The following is a 25,876-nucleotide window of genomic DNA, read 5'->3' on the forward strand; positions in this document are numbered from 1 at the left end:
TACCATGATGCCTACAAGAAAAGAACCAACTGTGGATATTTGGAGATAATCTATTTGTTTTATAAAACAACACTAACAACATTGTGTTATTCAGACATTGTGTAACTAATAATCACCTTGATTACTTTACTTATATGTTCCACTTTTTTCCTCTACCCTTTGTCATTTTGTCATTTAGTTTTGAAACTCTTTGGGGCAGAGATTGTGCCTTCTTTTATTTTTAGAAAGCAACTAGCACGATGTAGACATTACTGGAAACAAATAATAAATTAACTAGTAATAATTAATAAAGTATAAAAATAATAATTTATGTAGATCAGTGGTTCTCAAACTTTTGTACTGGTGACCCCTTTTACATAGCACGCCTTTGCGTGTGACCCCCCCCTTATAAATTAAAAACACTTTTTATATATTTAACACCATTATAAATGCTGGCGGCAAAGCAGGGTTTGGGGGTGGAGGCTGACAGCTCGCGACCCCCCATGGAATAACCTTGTGACCCCCTGAGGTGTCCCCACCCCCAGTTTGAGAACCCATGATATAGATATATATGATGCAAAATAATAATTCCCATCTGCACAACATAGGTAGGATCACTGACATTTGCAGATTTGTCATGTATCCTGCAAACGTCGTTCACTGGACATTTTAGAGTCTCCAAGTGTATTTTAAATTGAATATACTGTGGTGCAGAGTTACCACAGGAATATCATGATAGTCTAACAACCCTCAAATGTCATTTGCAGTGAGTATAGTTACATACTAGGAGTCATGGCCTTCCAGCAGCTGGCGGTAAGTGGCAATCTCCTGCTCCAGCCGGGTCTTGATGTCCATGAGTATCTTGTAGTCACTATTCTGCCGCTCCATATCAGCACGAAGGTCGGTCAGCTGTGCCTCGATGTTTCCAATCAGGTGCTGGATCTGTGCCAGCTGGGCACCAAAGCGATTCTCAGTGTCTGCCAAGGTGCCTTCCAAGGCAGCTTTCTGAGAATAAAGAAGTTGGAAGAAAAATAATTCAAAGTCTGTCACCAAATACAGGATTGTTCTTTAGAAAGGAAACACCCTCGATTAGGGGTCACTTATCACTATACCTGTCCTAGCATGGATTTGTAAAGTGCAAATCTTGGGAGAAATTGCCACATACCATGCTAAGCTGGGACTGAAGTTCTATCTCCAGGCCTTGGAGGGTGCGTCTCAGATCTGTGATTTCAGTCTTGCTGGTCTGCAGCTGTTCAGTATTGATGGCTACTTCTTGGTTCAGCTCTTCAATCTGAAGTGGAGAAAACATTTGAAAAATGGAGTGCAGTTTTCTGAAGATCATGAAAGGCTGTAGGAGCCCTTTTCTACAAGAGGTTTGAAATTATTTTCTTCTGTCTTGTATTGTTTTATTTTTTTACCTTGCTGTTGAACCAAGTTTCAGCATCCTTCCTGTTCTTCTCAGCCATGACTTCATACTGGTCTCTCATGTCAGCCAGGATCTTGGTCAGATCAATACCTGGAGCAGAGTCAACCTCAACACTGACTTGCCCTCCTGTTTGACCACCCAGGGCTTTCATTTCCTATAGTAACGTTGCAGAGAAAGACACAAGAAGACACAAGCATGAGTTAAAGACACTACTATTCTCTCTTGAGTTCACCCACTCTCCTCAAGGGCTAACCTCTGATTGACCATTCTCAAATATTTGCAGGTGGACTTTATTTACCCAATCTATAAAGAGGCTTTTTATATTCTACTAGAAAGCCCAGCATAACTGAGAAATTCCAGATTCCCTCCTACATATCAGTCATCTTTTTCCTACTGCTATTTTCACATGTGTGCTTTGGGTTTTATACCTCCTCATGGTTCTTCTTTAGGTAAGCCAGCTCCTCCTTCAGGCTTTCTATCTGCATCTCCAGGTCAGTTCTGGCTAGGGTCAGCTCATCCAGGACTCTCTTCAGGCCATTGATGTCAGCCTCAACACTCATGCGCAGGGCCTGCTCTGTTTCATACCTTCAAAAAAAGCAGAACAAAACCAAGAGTTATTTAAATCTAGAACAAGGGGCAAATAGTATTTATTACCATTTGACTTTGACTTTAGTTTTCTTCATCATATAAAAAAGCCCTATATTTGTAATAATGAATCTATCCCAATATTTTGCACATAGGTTTATATGTGGTTTATATGAGCAGTATAACTTACGTGACATGTACCGCACGAGTCGAATTTAATGTGTGGAATTTAATGATATTACTTTAACAGAGCAAGACGCTGTGCAGGAAGATGTTGTGTGATCTTCCCGCTACACTCTATAAATTTACATTGTAGGATGCTATACTACAATTTTTCTCACACTTATATGGCTCTGCAGAATCATTCTCAGCACCCTCGTTATTGTGGCCGTTATTAACTTTGCTGAATTGTGTCACGATCTTTATAGACGGTCTGCTAACATAGAGGAGGAGGTCCACCCAACCCATTATGGTTGGTTGATTAAGCCAGGTATGTTGTGAAACCCATATTATATGCTGGCTATATCCATTTTCAGACCATATTTTTATTGTCTAGTTTTAATGCATGGCTCAAGTGACATTCCCTTTGCTTTTTCAAATGATAATGACTTGAATATCTGCCTGCCTTTCAGTTAGGGTTGCCGGCTTTCTAATCACAAAAAACCAAACACCCCAGCTCCGCCCCTTCTCCGAGGCCCCACCCCCATTTGCTCCATCCCCCCTCCCTTCATCACTTAATCTCCCCCACCATCACTCACTTTTACCGGGCTTGGGCAGGGGATTGAGGTGCAGGAGGGGGGTGACGGCTCCATCTGGGGGTGTGGGCTCTGGGTGGGGCTGGGGATAAGGGGTTTGGCGTGTGGGGGGTATGGGTTCTGGGCTGGGGGTGTGGGCTCTGAGTGGGGCTAGAAATTAGGGGTTCAGGGTGTGGGAGAGGGCTCTGGGCCGGGGCTGGTGTATGGGGAGTTGGGGTGAGGGCTCCGGCTGCAGGTGTGGGCTGTGGGGTGGGGCCGGGGATGAAGGGTTTGGGGTGCAGGAGGGCGCGGGGCAGGGTGTTGGGGAGGTGCGGGTTCCGGGAGGGAGTTTGGGTGTGGGAGGGGACTCCAGGCTGGGGCAGGGGGCTCGGGGTGCAGGGTCCCCGCGGCACTTACCACGGCTCCCAGGAATCAGCTGCCAGGTCCCTGCAGCCCCTAAATGCATGGGTGGCCAGGGAGGCTCCGAGCGCTGCCCTCATGCCTGCAGGCACCACCCCTGCAGCTCCCATTGGTCACAGTTCCTGGCCAATGAGAGCTGCAGAGCCGGCCCTTGGGGCGGGGACAGCATGTGGAGCCTTCCTGGCCGTCCATGAGCCTAGGGGCCGCAGGGACCTGGTGGCCGCTTCTGGGAGATGAGGGAAGCTAGGGCAGGCAGGGAGCCTGCCTTAGCCCCGGGCCCCTGCTGTGCCACCAACTGGACTTTTAATGGCCCTGTTGCAGTGCTGACCAGAGCCACCAGGGTCCCTTTTTGACCGGGCGTTCCAGTCAAAAACCAGACGCCTGACAACCTAACTGTCAGTATCTCCTTGCCTTAGAGGAATGTACTCACTTGGTTTTGAAGTCATCAGCAGCCAGCCTGGCATTATCAATTTGCAAAACAATCTTGGAGTTGTCAATGGTGGCAGCAAGAATCTGGAAAAAGCCAAGTGGCACAGAGTGAATCACAGTCTGGGCTGAAATAAGCGTATGCCTCCATTCATTACAATCCGGGATAAAAGACATAACAAATTCTGGTGAAATTCTAACGAAACTACGCGGGGCCTTAAAGTTGAGTAACTGACATTTCAGCTCTTTTTGTTTTAGTCCTAAAGTAGGCCTGTCTCTCTTTGATCAAGGGCAGTAGGGTCTTCAGTTAACATACTGGACAAAATTAATCTCTGACGTAACTTCTCTCAAGGCTGTGGAGCTACATCAGGAATGGATTTGCCCCTTTCTTTGTGTGACCTGCCATTAAGGATCTACTCATCAGTTTCTGAGATGTAGCATGTAGATCAGGAAATGACTCCTTCTCTGGGCAGGCTCACTGAATTCCACTGACTGAATTCCTACCACCATATTAAAGAGCCTCAAGGAGACAGAGGTGCTGAGCAAAGGAAGTCTGCTGAGTCTTTCTGGCCAGAAATTCTGCTCAGGAGGCTTTTATCTGTGTTAGCCCTGACCAGAGATTTGGGGGTTCATATTACTTTTATATAAATAAAAACAAATTATGCCTTTGTATATAACTCTGTAATGGAATACAATATAATACTACATGACAGTTCTATATCACATTTGTATAGCGTTTGAATGCATTTTATCTCCTAGCCTAATCATACAACAGGTTCCCCAGCTCCAGAATGCTGAGTGATTCCTGTAACACACCATAAACGGCCACACAGAGAGTTTTGTTTACTTAAAACTTCTTCCCTGTGTACCTTACCTGACAAATTTACTTTTATGAGCCACCTTATGTGGAACCAGGAAAGAATTTCCCCCCAGGTCAGATTGGTGGGGACCTTGGCAGGGTTTCACCTTCCTCTGCAGTGTGTGGATGCAGGTCACTTGCCAGGATTATCTGGATATATCTCACTTCATCATTTCCCTGCTATTGCAGGGCCTTGGGCATTGGTCTATCCAGTTCTCTGCCTGTAGCACACAATAGTCTGGTCTCTTTTGGGCTTTAATACTTTGCTCTAATTTTGATGGTTGAGTTTAGTGTGTGGATTTTGGGTGGTGTTGGTGGCCTGTGGTTTACGGAAGGTCAGACTAGATGATCTGGTAGTCTCTTGTGGCCTAAAATTCTATGACTATCAGAAATCAATAGGTCATCTGGAAAACACAGTGGGAGCTGCTCACTCTCATGAGTTGGGAATAAAGAGCAAGAGCCCAGGAGATTTCAAATGAGGGAATCTAATTCCAGCTCTTCTTTTTCGGAGGTTCATTTCTGAAATCAGTACAGTGTGAGCGAGGTAAGCCCAAGGGAAAGGAAACTGTGTGGGTGGGGTCATGAACCACACTAAGATCTGAAAAATAAACTTTAGGTTTTCTCATGAGGCTGTGTTTACATAGTTCAGTCAGCAATCATGTATGTCTTCTAAGGTGTGTACCACCCTTAAACAAACTTATTGTGCACTAATGGATTTGCTGAGGCGCAATAAATCCTGTATTTATATATAATTTGTATGCACTTAATTTAGTTAATGTTGGCTGTTTCTTTTTTCTTTAAGAAACATATTTAAACACTTTCTTCTTCAAAGTTCAAGCTCAGAAGGCGAAATAAAAAAGGTTTAAAAAATCTCAGTTTCATGTGGTAAAATTCTGAAGTGCTTCAGTTCACATTTGCAAACCCCTATATTTGATCAATTCTTATTTTAACTGTTAATATCAACTCAGAGATTAGTCATCTTCTCTGATAACTGCTAAAGCAGTGCACATACTGGCTGTCCAGAGGCTTAAACAAACGTGTATGATTGGTAGGTGACTGCAGAGATAGACAGATACCTACAGTAGTCTGACAAGATTTAAACTGAAGGGTGACTTTTTTTTGAGATGCCAAATTCATTCCAAAACCAAATTGATACAACTCTCATTGACTACAGTAGCAGTTGCATCCACTTACATCAAGGCTAAATTTGGTACAGTAATTGTGCAGAATTAATTGAGAAAAATGTAAGGACTTTACTACTGTTTTCAGGGGCATCGAGTATTTGTGGGGTTGTGGGAGTTAGTGGGGCCCTCAAATCATTTCACCATTGACTATTAAAGGTGTCACTTGTGCACATTTTCTTAGCTAACAGTTTTATAACAGATACATTTCATACTGGGCATTGTCATTGTCCATCCCTTCTGATTCACTACATACTCACATCACCCTTCTACTCTCCCATAATCCACCATTTCTTTTGGCTGGTTTTCTATTGATTCATTGTTAGTGGACACCACATAATAAAACAGTTATAATTATTTACAGATAATAACATTTTCCTTCCATCTGCTAATAATAGCCACATGATATAAATGCTGTTTTAACAAACATTTGGGTCTATCCTTAGATGCTTTTTAACAAACTTTAACACCTACCTTGTCTCGAAGATCTTCAATAGTCTTGTAATATGGGCTGTAATCAGAGGCTGGCCCTGGTCCTTGTCTCTGGTACCAGTCTCGGATTTTAATTTCTAGCTCAGAATTTGCCTCCTCCAGAGTACGTACTTTGTCCAGGTAGGATGCCAGGCGGTCATTCAGGTTCTGCATAGTTGTCTTTTCATTTCCAGAAAGGAGGCCATCACCACCACCAAAGCCACCGTACAAACTACCACCATATCCACCCCCAAGGCCACCTCCTACCCCAGAAGAGACAAACCGAGCAGTAGAGACAGAAATACCCCTGTCACCAAATCCTCCATGTATACTTGAAGCCCTGAAGGAACCAACAGCCCGACCGCCTGAGGAACCACTAATATTACCTAACCCAGAAGAAGTTATTTGCTTCAAGCTGTAAGTGGACATTGTGAGTAGATAGCAAGGATTGAACTCTAAGCACAGTTCACACAGTTTGTGCTCTTGAAGCAGGAGTGAAAGATTCTTTCTCCCACCTGGCGTCTTTTATGCCTGTGACAATGGGAGTTGTCCATAGAACATGATATGTAAGCCCTGTGGAATTCACCAGCCGTAAGCCTTTTGCCAACACTGAAATTCTTCTTATTGGTCAGTCGATATAAAGTGGGCTGTGTTTCTTTGCCAAATACTTTCAGACATACCAGATTTCTCCAGATTTTTTTTTTCTCCCTTCTCTTCCTCTTCAGACAAAAGGTGTGATTCATAGTATGTGGCTCTCTGCTCAAAGAGACATTTGTGACTCTAGAATTATAATTTACTTATACTGAAACAAAAGACCCTTAAGCACACACCCCTTCTGCACTGTACAGTGCCTCCATTGTGAAGACTTTCCTTAGGTAATTTCAAAAGAAGGTTTATAATACATAGTAATGCAGTGAGTAGCTGTTAATAGAGCCTTGTATAGAGGGAACCCAGATGACAAACAGCACTGTGAGGAGAGACCTTTGGAAAAATAAATTCCCACACTTACCCAACTTTTTCATTACTTCTCCCATAAAATTCTTCTTTCAAAAGAAAAATTTCTCAAACACTGGTTCTTTGCTCTCAGTTCCTTCTAGGAGTACAGCAGGACAAAGGGTTTGATGGTAGAAATTACATGAAAATATCTGTTTCTTTTCATAATATGACAGTCTCTTTCAGTGGGCCATGGTTTGATTTTTTTTCCCTAGCCCTAATTCATAGAATCGTAAGACTGGAAGAGGCCTCAAGAGGTCTCTAGTCCAGTCCCCCGCACTCATGGCAGGAGTCAGTATTATCTGGACCATCCCTGACAGGTGTTTGTCTAACCTGCTCTTAAAAATCTCCAGTGATGGAGATTCTGCAACAGAGGTGGTCAAACTATGGCCTGTGGGCCACATCTGGCCCGCGGGATCATCCTGCCCGGCCCCTGAGCTCCCAGCTCGGGAGGCTAGCCCCTGGCCCCTCTCCCTCTGTCCCCCCTCCCTTGCAGTGATGCCGCCGCACGGGCAGCGGGGCTGCGAGCTCCTGCCACTCTGAGTGGCATGGTAAGGGGGCGGCGGCTGCGCGCATGCGGCTGTGGGGTGGTTGTGTAGGGGGTCCCGGGGGCAGTCAGGGGACAGGGAGTAGCTGGATGGGGCTGAGGTTCTGGGGCAGTCGGGGTCGGAGAACAGCGGGGGTTGGATAGGGCGTGGGAGTCCCGGGGGGCCTGTCAGGGGGGGATGGATAGGGGTTGGGGGGCAGTCAGGGGACAGGGAGTGGGGGGGTGGATGGGGGTGGGATCCGGGAGAGCAGTTTGGGATGGGGAGTCCTGGGAGGGGGCGGTCAGGGGACAAGGAGCAGGGGGAGTTGGATGGGTCAGGGACTCTGAGGCGGGCAGTCAGGGGTGGGAAGTGGGAGGGGGTGTATGGGGGCAGGGGCCAGGCTGTTTGAGGGGCACAGCCTTCCCTACCCAGCCCTCCATACTGTTTCGTACTCCGAAGGGGCCCTCGGGCCAAAAAGTTTGCCACCCCTGTTCTACAATCTCCCTAGGCAATTTATTCCAGTGCTTAATCACCCTGAGAGTTAGGAAGTTTTTCCTAATGTTTTTCAGATAATCCTTTAACCTTTACTGTGACAGCATTTCTGGGGTGAGCAGCACAGTGACAGGTGCATGGTTATAAACTGGTCCTTTCCCTGAAAGCAGGGGAATGGGAGCAAGTGGAGCAGGGTCCCTTACTCCTGCAGTCTCTCACATTAATGAACGTGTAAAAATCCTTTATTATCCAAGATGAAATTGGCCAGAAAAGTCTTGCTATTGGTGCTTCTGACTTATCTACAAGCACCCCTTACAGCTGGGCCTATGTTTGTCCTTTGTTTGCTTCTCTTTCTTCAGTTGCTTCCCCTCAGCCCCGTCAAGAAATGTTACTTATAGAATGGCAGGAGCAATGCAGCCCACCAGCATTTTGCATTGCTGTGGAACAATCCCATTAGTACCACTGCGGGATGGGAGAAGCCCTTCCAAGAACAGAGGAGCATTGCACCATTTGGAAATGCTTCCACTATGGGGAACAAAGTGTGCCAGGCTGGGGCACTCCTTGGCATAGGTGCCGACTGCATGGGCTGAGCACCCACCAGCAGCCCCGCGGATCAGTGCCTCTCCTTTCCCCCAACGCCTCCTGCTCGCCGGCGGACCCCACCGATCAGCTCCTGCCCCTCCCGCCCTCTGCAGCTCAGCTGTTCAGCAGCATGCAGGAGGTGCTGGGGACGAGGAGGAGGAGCGTGGGCAGGAAGAGGCAGGGGAAGGGGGTGAGAAGAAGCGGGGTGGGGGTTGAGCAGGGGCGGGAAGAGGCAGGGCAGGGGCTTGGGGGAAGGGGTGGAGTGGGGGTGGGACCTGGGGTGGAACAGGAGTCGAACAGCCCCCAGCAACTAAGAAATATGGTGCCTCTGCTCCTTGGGTACAATCCATACAATACAAAAATAAGAAAATAAGATAAAAGTCAAACAAAATACCTACTCCAATTCAGTACCTGTGCATAATCCTCACATACACAGTGAAATGCAGCAGGTGTTTAAAAGTGCACAGCAGTGTTACATGTAGCTTGTTCAAATAACTCCACTGACTGAAAACTTCAGGCCAAATTTACATAGAGAGAGTGTAAATACCCAAGTTGCAAAGTAGAAATTGCAGGTCACCTGGACCAACAAGTTTATTTTTTCTTCCAAAAAGTTCTATGCACAGGCAGTGGCAGTGCAAGCTTTCCTCGCGTTGCTGTTTCAACCCTGCTATGAAAGAAACACATCTGGGAGACCAGAGTTTCGATGCTTCACGCTTGCTCAGTGCTTGGCCTCTCTTCTGGGTCTCAAGGAAGCACTAAGATACTACAGTGCAATTAGAGCCAATTCTAATAGTATTTGTTATGCCCCTTAGGAACTGCAGTGAGACCACCAACTCATTTAACAAAGGCCATGATCAGACATCAGATGGTAATGATTTTTAGTCACCAGTTAGTACCTATGACCAATCGATGAAGAACTCCGTACTCCATTATTGCCCCATGAGTCATCTATACCATTAAAAAACTCTTGCAAAAAGAACTTTCTGTCTCAAGAGCTGGGTTCCTCAAAGTTTCACTATATTGAGCAACAAGTTAGACTTGTTTAATGGTACCAGCAGTTCTGCGCACAATTTCTTCACCAAGTATTGGGACTCAGATTCCAGAGGACAGAAATTTGAATGAACTGATAAATAGATTGTAGCTAGGAGCTACAATCCAACTTAACAAGGCTTGCATGCTAGCTGGACTTGTTTTCTTCCTTCTTGTTTCCTTTTATATGTCTTTTTTTTAACATCTCACAAGATAAATCACTGAGTGTAATCTATTGTATTCAGGCATTGTTGTTTTGAAAGTTTGTGATTTGCACTTACATTTAACATGAGAAACATCCACTTCAGAGTCTGGTTTGTTTTGTCCTGTTGGCAAATGTGTGACAAACATCAGACTACCACCCATCCTAAAAATGCCTAATATGTCCTGCATAGGGCTGGCTGTTAATGGCCATTTCTAACATATGCTGATTAGACAATTGAGGCACTTCCATATTTTGCCATGCTGTCTGTTTGAGAGATCAGTATTTCCAGGACAAGCTCCTCTAAACCTAATTGGGGGCACTCACTCTGCCTCTAATTCCTTGGTTTTAAAAAGCCAGAACATAAAAAAAAAGGCAATGCAATATTTATTCCTCTCCCAAATCTGGTGTTCTGCCAACATTGCCGCCCAGTACTTTACATAACAAACATAGACACAAACCCAGTGGATTCTTTGTTTCTAAGTCTCCTTCACACTGTTAGCAGGTAAGTAGCCCTGAAGAATACCATAGGAATGACCTTTCTCCCCTTCATCATTACAAATCTCCCTCTCTATTTATCTACTTAAATGGCACGGTATCTGATAATTTCCATTTCCTCTTGAACTTTTTACTGGTCTAGGTTGTCTACCACCCTGCTATCATACCGTCTTGTCATTCATTACAAATTACCACAATTTGTTGCACACATCATGGTGGACAGTTGCTTTTAATCATGGATGTTTTAACCCCTACTCCAAATGAACAGCCCTGGAAATTGGCAACTGTAATTTTAGATCTTCATGATATCAAATAATGCGGACTTTCCATTGGAATTAATTGCCTAACTACTGTTTTCTCCTTTGAAAATCTGCCCCTCAGTATCTAAGTTCTGCAGCCGTAAAGCATAGTGGTGACAGAAATGAACATCGATCTCATGAGAAGTCACCCAGGAAAGATTATTAAATATAAGAAGGTTGCAAAGTGACATATCACAATCTCTTGTAATGTATCATATGGTTATTGGGGAGTGAAGTGTTATCACCACTGTTGGTCTTTAGCTCTTCTATGCAAATCTTCTACCAGGAGGGAGGGGTCTAAAATAAAACAAAGTGGATGTAATGAATGTTAAAGCAGAAGCCAAATCTTGGAGTGCTTTGTAAGAACTGGCTTCCAGCAAACTATGGTGTGAGAAAGAGGCTCCAATCCTCTACTTGGGATTTTTTTTTAAGTGAATTTAGTGCTTATAAAGTGGTGATGATCTTCTGAATAACACAGGACATTAAATTTCACTCCCTTACTCGTATTGAGCCCAGTAACTTACGTTTGATTAAAGCATAACTTGTATTTGGCCAAATCATATCTTCTAGAAAGGCATCCAGTCTTGATTTGAAGACATCAAGAGATGGAGACTCACCACTTCCCTTGGTGGTTTGTTCCAGTGGCTAATCACCCTCATCGTTAAAATGTGAGTGTAATTTTCTCATTTGAATTTGTCTTTCTTCAGCTTCCATCCATTGGCTTTTGTTCTGCCTTTCTCCTCTAGACTAAAGAACCTTTTGATACCTACTCTTTTCTCCCTGTGAAGAAAAGTAACGGCTGTAATCAGTTCACCATCTTCTTTCTGATAAGCTGCACAGATGAGCTCTTTATGTCTCCCACTGTAAGGCATGTTCTCCAGCTCTTGAATTATTTTTGTGGCTCTTTTCTGCACACACTCCAATTTTGCAACATCCTTTTAAAATGTGGAAAGCAGAACTCTATGCAGTATTACATTATTGGTCTTCCCAATGCAATATACAAAGGTACAGTCATCCTTCCACTTCTACTCACTACTTGCCTCTTTATACATCCAAGGGTCGCATTGGCCCTTTTTGCCACAGCATCCCATTGGGAGCTCATGTTGAGTTGCTTGTCCACTATGACCCCTAAATCTTTTCAGTGACTGCTTTCCAGGATGCAGTCCATCATTCTGTAGGCATGGCCTGTGGGCTTTGTTCCTAGATGTATAACTTTTCATTTGGCTGTAGTAAAATGCATTTTGTTTGAATGTTTCAGTTTACCAAGTGATGCAGATTGCGCTGTATGATTGCCCTGGCCTCATCATTGCTAACCACTCCACTGGCAGAGATTTTATATTTATTTCCAGATTGTGTATGGAAACGTTGAATGGCATCAGGCTCAGTACCGATCCCTGTGGAAGCCACTAGAAACACCCCCATTCAATGATGATTCCCTGCTGACACCTACTTTTTGTGATCCGTCCATGTGCCAGTTCATAATCGATTGAATGTGTGCTCTCTCAATATTGTATGGTTCTCTCGATTTAATCAGAATGCCATGCAGGACTAAATCAAATGCCTTATAAAAATCTAGGGGTTGAAAGCACTGACTGCTAAGCCACAGCCTGGGACTTTCACTGTGCTGTAGCATTGTCCACACAACGAGTTAGTGCATGCCACACTGGTGCAGCGTAGATTGACACCCTGACTAGCCACACACTAACTTGGTACGTAGACAAGCCCTAAGTATATTACATCTCTACAGTTACCTTTATCAACCAAACTTGCAATCTGCCAAAGAAGGAAACCAGGCTTGTTTGACAAGAGCTATTTCCCATAAAGCCAGGTTGACTGGCATAAATTATATTCCTATCCTTTAATTTTTTATCAGTTGAATCCTGTATCAAGTTTGCCATTATTTTGCTCAGGATTGATATCAGGATAACAGAGCTATACTTATCCAGGGCATCCCACTTGCTCTTTTTGAATATCGGCATGACAACAGCACGCTTCCAGTCTTCTGGCATTTCCCCTGTATTCCAAGATTTATTAAAAATTAACAACAGTGAACCAGAGATATCCTCAGCCAATTCCTATAGACTCTTAGGTGCAAATTATATGCATCTGCTGATGTAGATATTATTTAACATCTTCCTCAGTTACTAATGGACTGGAAAGTACGTCATCCTCATGTGATTCGAGTACATTATCATGCTTTTTTCAAATATTGAACTGAAATATTTGTTGAACACTTCTGCCTTTTCTGCATCATTATAAACAGTTTTACTATCTCCATTTAGTAATGCTACGATTGCTAGGATTTCTTTGGTTCCTAATATACATAAAAAAACTTCTTATTGGCCCTAGGCCTGCTAGCCATGGATATTTCCCTAATGTCTTTAGCTTCTCTTATCAATTTTTTATACTTCATAATTTCTGATTTATATTGATGTCTTCTTTCCCCTTTTTTCCATTTGCTATATATTTCTTTTTCATTTCTAATTGCTGTTTTCACTTCACCAGTGAACCAGCAGTGGCTTAGTGATGATACATAAAGAGCAAATATCTGCATATCACCTGACAGTTCATTACATGGCATCTGATAGTGATATGGTCACTCTAGAGCAGTATTTCCCAAAGGTGGGTCCCAACCCCCCAGTGGGTTGTGGGAAAGTTGTAGGTGTGTCACCATATCCAGGGCTGGATTAACCCGTCACTGGCCTTGGCTTGGGCAAACATACACTTCTCCCAGGGCGGAGAGGAAGCCCTGTGGGGTGGGATAGGTTGGAGTGTGAGTCCACCAGGCACTTATCCCCCAGCAGCAGACCTGGCTTTCTGCTCCAGGTGTGGTGACCTGGCACATGGGGTAACAGCACCGAACTTGAGTGACACTGTGATTCTGTGCATCACGTCACAACACTCAGACTGGTGAGCCAGGATCAGCTTTACAAAGCCCTGGCTGGGATGATTTAGTTGGGGTTGGTCCTGTTTGGGGGTTAGACTAGATGACCTCCTGAGATCTCTTCCAACCCTAATCTTCTATGATTCTATGGCCAGCCCCATAGGACAGGAGCTGCCCTAGAACCCCACCTCTCATGGCCTCCTCTCCACACTGGGCCGGATTACAGTTGCGATACCGGGGTGGAGAGTGCATATGTGTAATGGTGGGTTGCAAAAAAAGACAACTAGCAGTTGGTGGGCAGCCATAGTAAAAAGTTTGGGAGCCACTGCTCTAGAGGCAGCACAGTCGAATTCCTTTCTCTCGAAATGGGCTGCTGTGTTCACACAGCTCTCCCAAGCTTGTGATATAAATATAGAGTGTTTAGGAAGAAACACAGATGACAAGTTTGCCTGCAGAAGATCTGAGTGTCCTGCTCAACCCAGGGCAGGAAAAACCGGCCCAACAGGTAACTGATCCAAATTTTCTCAGGAGGTGAAACATTCCTCTCAACATGTTAGAGTGTCTGCGTGAATAGAGAGGAAAGCCATTTGTAGCTACAGCGATTTTCCGGTGTTATATGGTCATTGTGAATGCTGAAGTTTGTAGTTAGAGCATAAAGTGGTATAAAAGAAATGTTGGGTCTGTCATTGCCCAATGATGAAGCTTCATGAGGGAGTTCCATCAACTCTCTGCCTTTTCCACCTAAATGTTCAATGGAACAACTTGGCAGCCATGCCACTTTTCATCTCCTATCATGCCAGACACCGCATCCTCAGGAGAAATCAAGCCAGTGACAAATAGGACCTTCCATACATTTAGGATTTAAAATATGAAAGCTTTTATAAATGATGAGACACAAACAAACAAAACAAAATAATATCAAGATACACTAACCAAAGCAACCACATGATCTTGTTGTAACTTCTGTCTCCTGTCCCTGTACTCCCTTGAGGCTAGATTCTCTTACCTGTTAAGTCCACTTTTGATTAATTACATAAGAACAACAGAACAGCCATACTGGGTCAGACCAGTGGTCCATCTAGCCTAGTATCCTGTCTTCCAACAGTGGCCAATGCTAGGTGCTTCAGAGAGACTGAACAGAACAAGTAATCATCAAGTGATCCACCCCGTCGCCCATTCCCAGCTTCTGGCAAACAGAGGATAGGGACACCATCCCTGCCCAACCTAGCTAATAGCCATTGATAGACCTATGCTCCATGAACTTATCTAGGTTTTTTTTTTTGGCCTTTTATAGTCTTGGTCTTCACAACATCCTCTGGCAAAGAGTTATGCATATGTGGTGCAAAGTGAACTTAAAATGGCAGGAGATGGCTAGGAGAGAATTCCCTCTGAGCAAGAGAACTCTCCACCAGAGGAAAGCTGGCAGCAGCTCAGGGTCAGGAACCCAACCTCATTCAGTGAAGAATCTCCCCCTCAGGGTTTGGAACCAGCCCTCACCTCTGACATCTTAGATGTTAAGTTATTGGGTGTGGACATTGTGTATGTTGCTTTACAGTCAAGTAAAAGATATTTATGGTGCAGTATGAATTTATCATCATCATTAAGGTCAAGTTCTGGCAGCCCTCCGGGATTCTTGATTCACTGAGATCTCAAATACAGACATTAATTGCCCAGATAAGACAACAGAAGAATATTAATAGTGTACTGTAGTCGGATTAGATCTGGCTCACGCCATAGGGACTAACCATTGCATCATGGCTACACTACAGTTTATACCACTGCAGGAAAATACTTCTAAAATTTCCCAGTGTAGATGGACCTTTACTGTGATCATCCTTAAAGCGTCTGGGTGCCTCAGTGAGAGGAGAGTCTAAGATTCCATTTAGGTTCTGAGATTTTATCTCTGTTGCCGTGATGGCCACATGAATTCACTTTTTCCAGCACTCCCCAAGCCTGGCTGTGCTCACAGCTGCAGCTCAGTTTATTCAGTTGATCTAATGTACCTAGATGCATGGAAAAATGCTTCCCAGGCCTGAGCTTTCCTACTTTCCTATCACAAAAATGAAAGAGGTTAGAAACCAAAAGAGGCACCAAAGAGAGTCCATAGCACAAGGTAGAAGCTGCTTCATCATTCTGCCTTGACTTTTCTTCTACTGCAGTGACTTTAATTCATCTTATTCACTGTAGTCAGTTACCTACTGAACTTTGGGAACGTAAGCAAAACTTTACCCTGTCCCTACCCTGCCTCACCGATCTCTGCTGCTTTTTTTTGTGATGTATGATTTCCATAAACCAATGTTTTTCTCAGCCCAGAGTTACACTACTATCTACTCCAGCCTCCTGCATCTCCATCAGGGTTGCTTTCAGGTAACCCATCAAATAGCTATTTCAATTTACAGTTTACAAATAAGTGAGCTATGTCAACATTTTAACCTACATTCATCATTGTCTGCGATTTCACAGAGGAAAATATCAAGACAATCAAATCTGACACCCTAGCTTTATCTTTAAAATCTTTTTTCAATGTCTGTCCCTTCTGATAGTTCTGCCATCCAATTCTATCTCACTTAGTGAAAATGTGCCCTCTGAGTCTTTTCTCTGTGTATTGTGTGTCTTCACCTTTCTTCCTGTTCATTAACTCCGTGCCCTCACCTGTTAGTGAGGGCTTGCTCCCATTCAGAGCAATGTCATCTAGATTTATCAGTTTTCCTTCTTTCATCTGAGGTTACTTCTGTGTTACTGAAGCGAACAGTCAGCACTCTCTGTTAGACCAGGTGCTTCCTTTCCCCTGAGGAATTCATTCATTATAGACTGGTTATTAGATAAAACAGTTTCATCTCATCCACAAATGCATCTTATTATAAACCCTGTCACTACAATAGAGATGAGTGCGGATGGAGCCCGTGACTATAGCAGCCACATAGAGGGTTTGTGAGCCATGCTGCTGCACAGACCACCTTATTGTTGCTCCAAAGAGGAGCAATTCCCTACCCCCATCATGTGCTGTCAACTGTAGCCTACACACTAAGGATCAGAGGTGAGGCATGGCATACTGATTCTCTAGGATTCAGGCTCAAATTCGCCTTCATTTTTTTCCCTTTCAGTTTCTTGTTGGAAATAACACACAGTAAAAGGAGCTAGTCTGAGGCTCTTTATGACTAGGCATGTGGCAAATGACTATAAAATGCAATCCTTAGGGCTTCTTGTGTGCGTATCTCAGCATATCCCGTCATTAATCATTCACTTGCAAATCCCCACAGTGTTTGCCTACTCCAGGTAGGTGCCAACAAATTCAAAGACAAGAATGTTTACATGTGTCAAAGGCAGGTTCTAACACATACACACACAACCGTTAATAAACTGGGAAGAAACATTTTTCAAGATCATGATTTTCCAGGTGAAAAAGATACTGTCTTGTTATCTCTGCTGGATTTGAATGTGTTACCTCTCACTGGTGTGGAGGATGAAGCACATAAACCCTGTCCCCATAGAGAATAAGCTCTTTTTATCTTCCTGCACTGTTTCATTGTCCTAACCAAGAAGGACAACTTCCAGATCTAAATATCTTTTTTCCATTGTAAGTGAAGGCATATTTTAGATTAGACAACAATCTGCAATACTGTAACCTTCCCAGTATTACTATGCAGCCAATAAGAAAGAAGTAGAAAAGGATCATTTTGACAAATTAGGAGGATTGGGACTAGGTGAAGGATTTACAGAATGTGAGAGAGACAAATACTTCAAATAGATGGGCTGGTAGATCTAATAGTCTATACAAATTGATTCATAGATACTCTGAACAGATAGAATGAGAGTAGAGACAGAGAGATACTGTATAAAGGTCTATTTTAGAGAAAATTACAGGAATAGCATTTTATGACAACCATCCCTTATTATCCAGGGACTCAATTCTTCCAGTTCAGAAAACAAAAGATGATCCTGTGGTTAAGACACTCACCTAAGAATTGCAAGATGAGGGGTGAATTCTCTGCTGCGCCACACACTTCCTGTTTGACCTTGGGGCATGTCACTTAGCCTGTCTTTGCTATAATGGCACTTCCCTATTTCACAGGGGTGTTGTGCGGAGAAGTACATTAAAGATTGTGACACACTCAGAAACTGATAATAGGGACCATATAAGTACCTAGAATAGATAACTATGTGAAATTCTCATTAACTGCAGTGAGAGAATTGGGCTTCAGGCTGTATTATACCAGGACATTTCAAGGCAGGTTAAAACCGATGCAATATAGTTTCACACTGTGCTTTACAGGGCCAGGGCCAGAAACTGATCAGTGGTCAGTTTGGGCATGAATGGCCAGATTTTCAAAGGTATTTAGGTGCCTAAAGATGTGGCTAGTGGGATTTTCAAAAGCATCTAAACAGATTAAGAGCCTAACTCCCACTGAAAGTTAATGGGGCGCAGGGGTTATCTACATGGTGGAAAAAAGTGCATTAGAGGTGTGTGATTTGTAAAGAGTTCTAATGTGCTGTGCCCTAACTGCTTGGTGTAGGCCCAGCTGGCGCACTCTAAAAAGTACCTAGTTTGCATTCATGTATTTAATGTTGTTCTAAAATGGATTTCCATACAAAATGATTAAAAATCATGTGGAGAGAAAGGATCTTGTGCTCTGATCAGTGAAAAATAAGTCCCTGAATTTTTCTTATACATCTTGTATAATCGGTCCTCTGCTGCGTAAATACTAGCATGGATGTGCTGAGGCTGGAGACTATTATTAGGAGCCAAACTTCTGAAACAAACATGTTGATTTGTCCCAGAAGTCAGGTTTCAGCAAGCATCAAGAAGTATAACGTGTTTGGTGGAGGCTGCCAGAGCCAACTGAATTAAATCTTTCCAGGTCTGCAGGGAACTCAACAAACATTTCACATGGTTCATATGTCAATGACAGCCCTGTAGTGAGTCATTTTAGAGCAGAAGCCCAAAATAAAAAAATCTGAGTAAAGGGGCAGTGGCCTGTGGGGCTGTAGTTCTCTTCTACCTTCTACTCTCCCACCATCCCCATAAGTTGTATTTTACAACTTTTCCTATCTCTGTTAATTGCAACCTGATTGCACATTCATCAGGTAGAAGACAGACCACAACCTCACTGGATCTGGGCACTGTGCCGAGGACAGAAATACATAGTCACATAGGATCAGAAGCAGCTGCAAACTTTTCATGTCCAGAATGGTTTGATGATGACGTCTCTACATCTCTAAGACATTGTAGACAAAGCTGGTAGCACTGTCTATTATTAAGGTTGCCTGATACTTCCCTTTATAAGACCCAGCTGCTTATTATTTTGCCAAGCTTAAGTAGTTCAGCTGTTTCCAAGAATGAGGCCAGGGAAAAACATGGCCCATGATAAAAAATTATGGCAACTATTTCTTTGGAGAGTTCTAGAATTCTAGCGCTTCCATGGGTTGGAGCAGGGACTTGAAATTTGGCCATGGGGGGGTTGCCCTTAACTGAATGAAGCAGGGGTCCTATGCAAAAAATAGTATGTGGCTATGCAATTGAAGATTGTGTCAGAATGACACACACAAGGGAGCTGAATTAAGGTGCACAGGAAGCCTGAATTCTGGAATTTCCAAATCTTCAAGTGCTTGATTTTGCAATCTCAATCACGTTCTTTTAATATGTTTTTGTGTGCAATATAGAATCATAGAATCATAAAAATGTAGGTCTGGAAAAATACTTTTCGGATGGGATTTTGAAAAGAGCCTAAGGGAGTAGGGAACCCATGTCCCATTGAATATTCCTGGGGTTTGGGCAACTGAAATAAGCAGAAACTAAAAAAGCTTATGTGGACACAGAGGGAAACGAAATAGGCAAGGAGGGATGCTTGCTAGAACAGCATGTGGGGAGATCTTGCACAGATTTGATTAGCTAATGGTTGTAAAATATTTTGGGGATTCAACGTGCCATGTAAGTGCTATATTATTATTTATTATTATTGTTTATTTGTATTCTGGTAGTACCATTCAGGATCATGTTCAAAATTGTGCAAGACATTACACAAATATACAGGTAGGTGAGAACAGGCAGCTATGCCAGAGAGCAAGGATGTCTCTTCAGGTCCTTGTTCTCATAGCAGCTGGTCAGGTGCTGGGACAAGGAATACTGCAGCCCTGGTATTCACCTGACCAATCTGGCAACACAAGTAGAAGGTAGGGGAGGTGGCGTTTCTAATCATTCAAATACTTCTCTGCATATCTGGAAGATTGTTCCATTTTTTAAAAAAGCATGCAGAAGAGCTTGGAAGCATTTATTTATATATGCCAACTGGATGCAAGTCAGACACCCAATTGGATCACAATATAGATGCCTTCCCGAGTGGTCTGGCTACATTAACTGTAGCGGAAACTTGGATGTATCTGGGAGCGTCTGGAGAGATCATCCACTTTACAGTCTCTTTACAGTTTGTTAAAATCTGCCTTCTGCTTAGCAAATAACTTCAGTTGTTTTTGATGCTGCTGCCTCCATGTGCAGCTCCCCCCCGGAAGCCCTTAAAAAGCTGTGGTTCATCACTCATTAAAGACGAGGACAGACTCATGCTATTGTGGGATTAACCAAAAATGCAAATGCAAATTTTAGGTTCAATGTCAAATTTCCACCTGAAAGTAATTTTTGCAGCATTTATTTTAATTTTCTCTGTGTGCGAGATTATTATGAGCTTTATGGACGCCTCCTGGCCCCTGGTAGATTTGTGTCTGGGGCAGTGTGGTAGGCTCTCTGTCATCAGGCTGTGGGACAGGTTTGACCTGAGATCATAAATACTGTAGGAACAAATAGATTTACATGATTTAAAGTGCCTCTTATGCACCTCACAAGACTCAAACCAGGCAATTCACTCACAAGACTACATTCCAGTCAAAAGATATTCCCTGCAGCCAGCCTCTGAGTACCTCTGTATCTCTGAGTGTAGGTTCATAGATAATGGGCTATTAGAATTAATTACAGAGTGCATAAACTTCTCTCTAGGCACTACCAAACAAGTTTTTAGAAGGCATCTTATGTGGATCTGAAATTGCCTATTCAGTGCACCAGTCGTAAAGGAGCATTGTCTCTTGGGGTTTGTTTTAATGACAGGCAAATTTCAAGAAGTTTCCAAATTGTTTGGATTTCTACTCAAAATTGTGGATGCTTATCTCGAAATTTAACAAAAACAATTTTCATGTAGACACAGGGAGAAAATGGATTTTCATATAAGAATTCCTGTACTTCCTTAGTTGACTATTATTATTAAGTTTATTATTTCTATTGATATAATACATATTTAAAATACTATATGAGCAGCTTTCCTTGCAGTATTTTATTTCCAGTGTTTCTTGTCACAAGCCTGGAGAGTCACAAAGATCTTTTTTAAGTAACCAAGTTGTTTGGAAGGGGGAGTTGCCTCAAAAAAGGCTTATCTGGCATTCTGTGAGGAGATTAGACCAGACAACGATTTTATCCAGATTAGCTCACGATTGTCTAGTCATATATTTGGAAATGCAGACAAATTCTGGAATGATCTGTTTGTCAGCTCATAGCAAATTTCTCTCTCCTATGCAAACAGCAAAAAATAGAATTTGAGTTACAGTTGGATAGTGGGAGTATGAGACAATGTAGGCATTTTAGGTTAGATTTTCCAAAGAGACTTCAATTAAGGATCTGAATACACACCCCTAGATTACTACACAATCATCTATGGGTGGAAGGATATCTCTGTCGATACAAACTTCTTATGCTGACTTGCAAAAAGGCAGTCTGCAGCCATAGTTTTCCATGACTAATACAGGGGATTTCCTTCTTGCACACATCTGCTGGACATTATTATATTCACACTGGCAACTGTGCCAAGCCAAGGGATTGCTAAAAAGCCTATTCTAAATTCTGCTGCCTGGGGTGGGGCTTGGTGAGGAACACAAACTACTTTAATGTCACTAATCATGACATCACTATTCTATCGTTCTTTCTGAACTAAAACTGACCTCTGCATGTAAGATTTTCATGTCCGTAGCTAGATCCCAGAGATGGCATGAAAATTTCTAAAAGCCATTTTCTCCCCAAAAAATACTTCAGTGGAAAATTTTACATCAGCTGTAGTCATCACTTTGTGATATAGCAGCATAACATCATTACTTTATCTCAGCCTTGAAGATATGGCATTTTGAGATGCTTTTAATGCAAGATGCAAGTCAGCTGTCAAAATCAGGGGTATCCCATTAAATTAGGATAGATAGTGATCCTGTTTGAAGTTTCATTGGTTCTCTAAAACTTTCCCTTAACAGTTTTAATAGTAATTTCTAACTATTAATGTGTTTGTATCCCTCTCCAATCTTCAGTTCCTACAGAAGTTGGATATACAGCCAGCATAAATTTGAGGTCGCTGCAGAAGTATGCTTTATATTCTATAGGTATGTGCTTTGTGCCCTCACAGACCCTTCAAACAAATAGCACTCTTTTGAGTGAATGCAGCATTCCCTACAATACAATGTATAGCAATTTTCAGTGCAATGTACAGGAGTTAATAGTCCAGGGACCATACTTGGGATGTATCTTCATCCACCAACTTGTGTTGGCCCTTCTAATAGAAAGGGGGGGAGGGGAAAATCAGGTCCCCCAAGTTCTTGGCAAGTTTATCCCTAATGTCTATATGCTGTAAGCTAAATCTAGGGTTACAAATTTCATTTCAGTCTTTGGGGGAGATCCTCAGGTGGTGTAAATGAGATTCAGTGGAGCTATGCTAATTTACACCAGCTGAGGATATGTCCCTCAGTGTTTTGCCTGATTTTCATGCTCTGAGATCAGCAGACTGTAGTGGTTGAAGGTGTATTGTGCTGCATGAAGCAGCAATGCTGTCAGAATCACAGAGGAGAAGATGGTTGGCTGCTACAGGGACAGAGATAGGAATATAATCTGTGCCAACTCATGAAAAGGTGAACCCTTCTGTACTCAGGGTAAGGCACTGGGTTCTTATCTTAGTTTTCTCGTTTTCAGTCAGCACATTACCCACAGGATCATGTATGGTCACATTCCACAGACATGGCCTCATCTGCTTTCCTGCATGTTTCTATTACACAAGCAGAGATTATTAATTCCCAGATTTAAGAAAACCAAACACACTTGGAGGTTGAAGTTTGAGGCTCTCTCCTCCCTTGGAGACAGTAACAACATAACACAAAGCAACAGTAACAAATGCAGTCCTCTCTTGAGGGCTATGTTATAAACACACGACTGAGCCATTAAACCTCATTCTTAATAGAAGTGTCGTTTTATGATTATGCACCTCTGTCAGTAGGTAGGTGAGTTGGCCACAAGGACAGAAAAATATGCATGCTAAATATGCACACAAGCACAGCACTGGCAAACTCTTGCTTCACTTTGATCTGCTGGCTGCTTATGGAATGATTTGAAAAGATTCAGAGACAATCATGCCTAAATAACCAGAACGTCCTCTAACACTCTCCTTTGCTCTATATTACCAGTGACATTTCCATTATCTTTTTTCTATGAATGTCCATCTGCTTCTTCTGTTTATTCCCCCATTTGAAATCACAACACTGCAGTTGTGAAAAATGTATCAATTTTATTAATATATTTTTGCATTAAAATCCGACATTTTCATGAGTTACATGTGAATTTTCTCAGGAGCAATTTTCCCCTCCATTTCTGTTCATCAAACATGTTAGTGAAATTTCACCCTGGAAGAAATAGCAAGTGCATGTTTACACACTTGTTTGGGATTAGAGTGAAGTATTTTCATAGACAACTTTCACCCCACATTTGCTAATGAAAAATAAGCTCTTACTTTTTGTGGAAAATGGCAGTTAATTCAGAGAGAAACCACAAGAGTTCTTGTTTTGAGGAACTGGTTAAGAAAATTTTTCTCTGGTCTGTTTTCATGCAGCTTTAGTCAGATCATCTATTTGTGATGTCATCAACTTCCCAGGAAATAAGTGTGATGTCTTAACAGAGAATTGTGCCTTTATGTGGGGAAGAAGCAGCAGGAGCTGGGTTTTTTAAATGTTTCAAAACTTATATGGTTCGAATACTGGCCAAAGTGTGGAGAGGATGGGAGTGGGTTGGTTAGCATCAGGAACTAGAGGGCATGTTCTTTGGGAGTTTAAGGGCACGTATTCATGGAAGAAAAAGGTCACAGGTTTTGTGAAAGACTGTTGTATCTTGAGGATACAAAACAAGGAGCAGGTAGAAACTTCATAGTCTTTTAATGGTAGCTATTATGAAGTTATAAAGTATGTTACTTTCATGAGACTGTCCCTTTCTCTAGTCATATACCTGAATGATGGATGGTCCCTCAGCCTGTGAAGCTTGGTACTATATTAAAGAGTTTGTGTTGTAAATTCTATCACATTTTCTGTGCTTGCCACTAGAGGATGCCACATGAGCATACTATGTGATTGGCTATGCTAAAAAAGGCATCTTCCAGCAGAAAAAAGGAGATACCCAAGTACACAGAACTACGTTAAGCCAGGAAAAAACAAATTGAAACAAACAAACGCCTGAAAGCTGAGAGTTCAAGCTGTATTTCCTGTCTGATCTGAGTTCACGATATTGTGTCTTGAGACAGCAGCAGAAAAAATTATACCCAGTCACACCCTGCCATAAGAATGTAGCCGTGGACCCCTGGGGGTCTGCAAGGGTATTCCAGGGGGTGCGCGAGTCATGTCCAGGGCCGCTGACCCCCTGATCATCTCCTCCCCCTCCTTCCTAGTGCTTCCTGCACACCACGGAACAACTGTTCCACGACATACAGGAGGCGCTGGGAGGAGCAGGGACAGGGCGCTTGGGGTAGGGGCAGAAAGAGGCGGGGAAGAGGAGGGGCAGGGGTGGGGCGGGAAGAGGTGGAGTGGGGCATTGGGGTAAGGAGCTGAATGGGGAGCTTGGGGGTTCGCAAAAAATTTTTAACAAAATGGGGGTCCTTGGGTTGCTAAAGTTTGAGAACCACTGCTCTAGAACTTTCTCACTTAATTGTAATTTTATTTACCCAGTTGAAAAGAAAGAGAAAATCCCATCTATAAGTCTAGTTAAATGTCTTTCAGGTTTCCTAGAAAGGAAATAAATGTTTTTTCATCTATTAAATCTCCAACTTTCACTTGACTGGCCTTCCCCCGACCCTTTCTCAGCTTTTCAGAACTGGAGTCTTTCCAGCCTTATGTCCCACCTTTGATTCTAATGAAATGTGTTTTAGTGTTCAGAGAAAGTGTAACCCATTGCCTGAGTGTGTATTAAAGGTTTCCCTCTCTGCCCCATCCACAGAATACATCTAGGAAGGTGATGGAATCTCCATCCTTAGAGGTTTTTAAGGCCCAGCTTCACAAAGCCCTCGCTGGGATGGTTTAGTTGGGGTTGGTCCTGCTTTGAGCAGGGGGCTGGACTAGATGACCTCCTGAGGTCTCTTCCAACCCTGATCCTCTATGACGATATGCGTTGTTACAATCCTCAGCTAGAGAGTCTAGCTCAAGGTATAGCACCTAATTGTGCTTTGAAGTCTGGAGGTCCCCAGTATAATCCTGAGTGTGTTGGCCAGATGGCAGCTGTCACACAAGGAAGCGTGTGGGTGTATAGATATGGAAGAAGCGGGTAGTGTGATAGGCTGGGAAGTGTCCCATTTGAACTGTTCTATTAGCATAGGAATGCTGTACAACCGTTTTCTCTTTGCCTATGTGTGCAGCAAACGTACTGGGTGCACTCTCACTTTGTCAGTGGGTCTGGACATTAAAGGCCTGGGATCAGCTCCCACAGCGACTTTCGCCTTCTTAACTCCAGGCCCTCAGTCTGCAATTCTCCCCAAGCCACCTGTCTGTTTCTCCTTCAGACCTCACCACCATTTCTCTTCTGTCATTTAACCCTGTCCTCTCTGGGCTTTCTTGCTTCATAAAACTTTTCTCTTCCTTCCCCTCTGGGAATTGTTTGTTTTTGTTTTAATGAATATAGAAGAGTGGGAGTTTTGGCTTTATTATTATTCATTATTTATATAGCAGCTAAGGTTGGCTTGGTGTTTCATAAACAGTGGGAATACAAGATCCCTGCATCAAAGAATTTATATAAAAGTACAGACAAAATGCAATGTGATTGAACAGTCTGATTATAAAACATTGTGCTAGTTCCATTTGAGATTTTTTGTATGTAGTTTGTTTTGGGGGGTTATTTTTGCTAACCCTTCCTTGATGGAAATGTTTGAGGATGAGTGTTGCAGGGTGTTGTCTTCTCTGTAGCATCCTCTGCTGACCTAGTGTGGTGCTGCATAAACTCCCTGGCTCAGTTTCCCTTCTCTAAGGA

At 42.9% G+C, this 25,876-nt stretch overlaps 1 protein-coding gene and 1 long non-coding RNA gene across 3 annotated transcripts in view; one reads left to right on the top strand and one right to left on the bottom strand.

Moving 5' to 3' along the window:
- LOC140903888 (uncharacterized) overlaps positions 1-25,876 on the top strand; it is a 342,875-nt gene that overhangs the window by 202,560 nt on the left and 114,439 nt on the right. The gene's annotated exons all lie outside the window — the stretch shown is intronic.
- Positions 763-6,510, bottom strand: LOC140904100 (keratin, type I cytoskeletal 19-like). The gene is made up of 6 exons (XM_073326413.1): positions 6,085-6,510; positions 3,575-3,657; positions 1,834-1,990; positions 1,398-1,559; positions 1,145-1,270; positions 763-984 (listed from the first exon to the last, which is right to left on the bottom strand). The coding sequence occupies exons 1-6, from the start codon at positions 6,508-6,510 to the stop codon at positions 763-765; spliced, it is 1,176 nt and encodes a 391-aa protein (XP_073182514.1).

Source organism: Lepidochelys kempii, chromosome 27, assembly GCF_965140265.1.
Source record: "Lepidochelys kempii isolate rLepKem1 chromosome 27, rLepKem1.hap2, whole genome shotgun sequence".
Classification (NCBI taxonomy): domain Eukaryota; kingdom Metazoa; phylum Chordata; order Testudines; family Cheloniidae; genus Lepidochelys; species Lepidochelys kempii.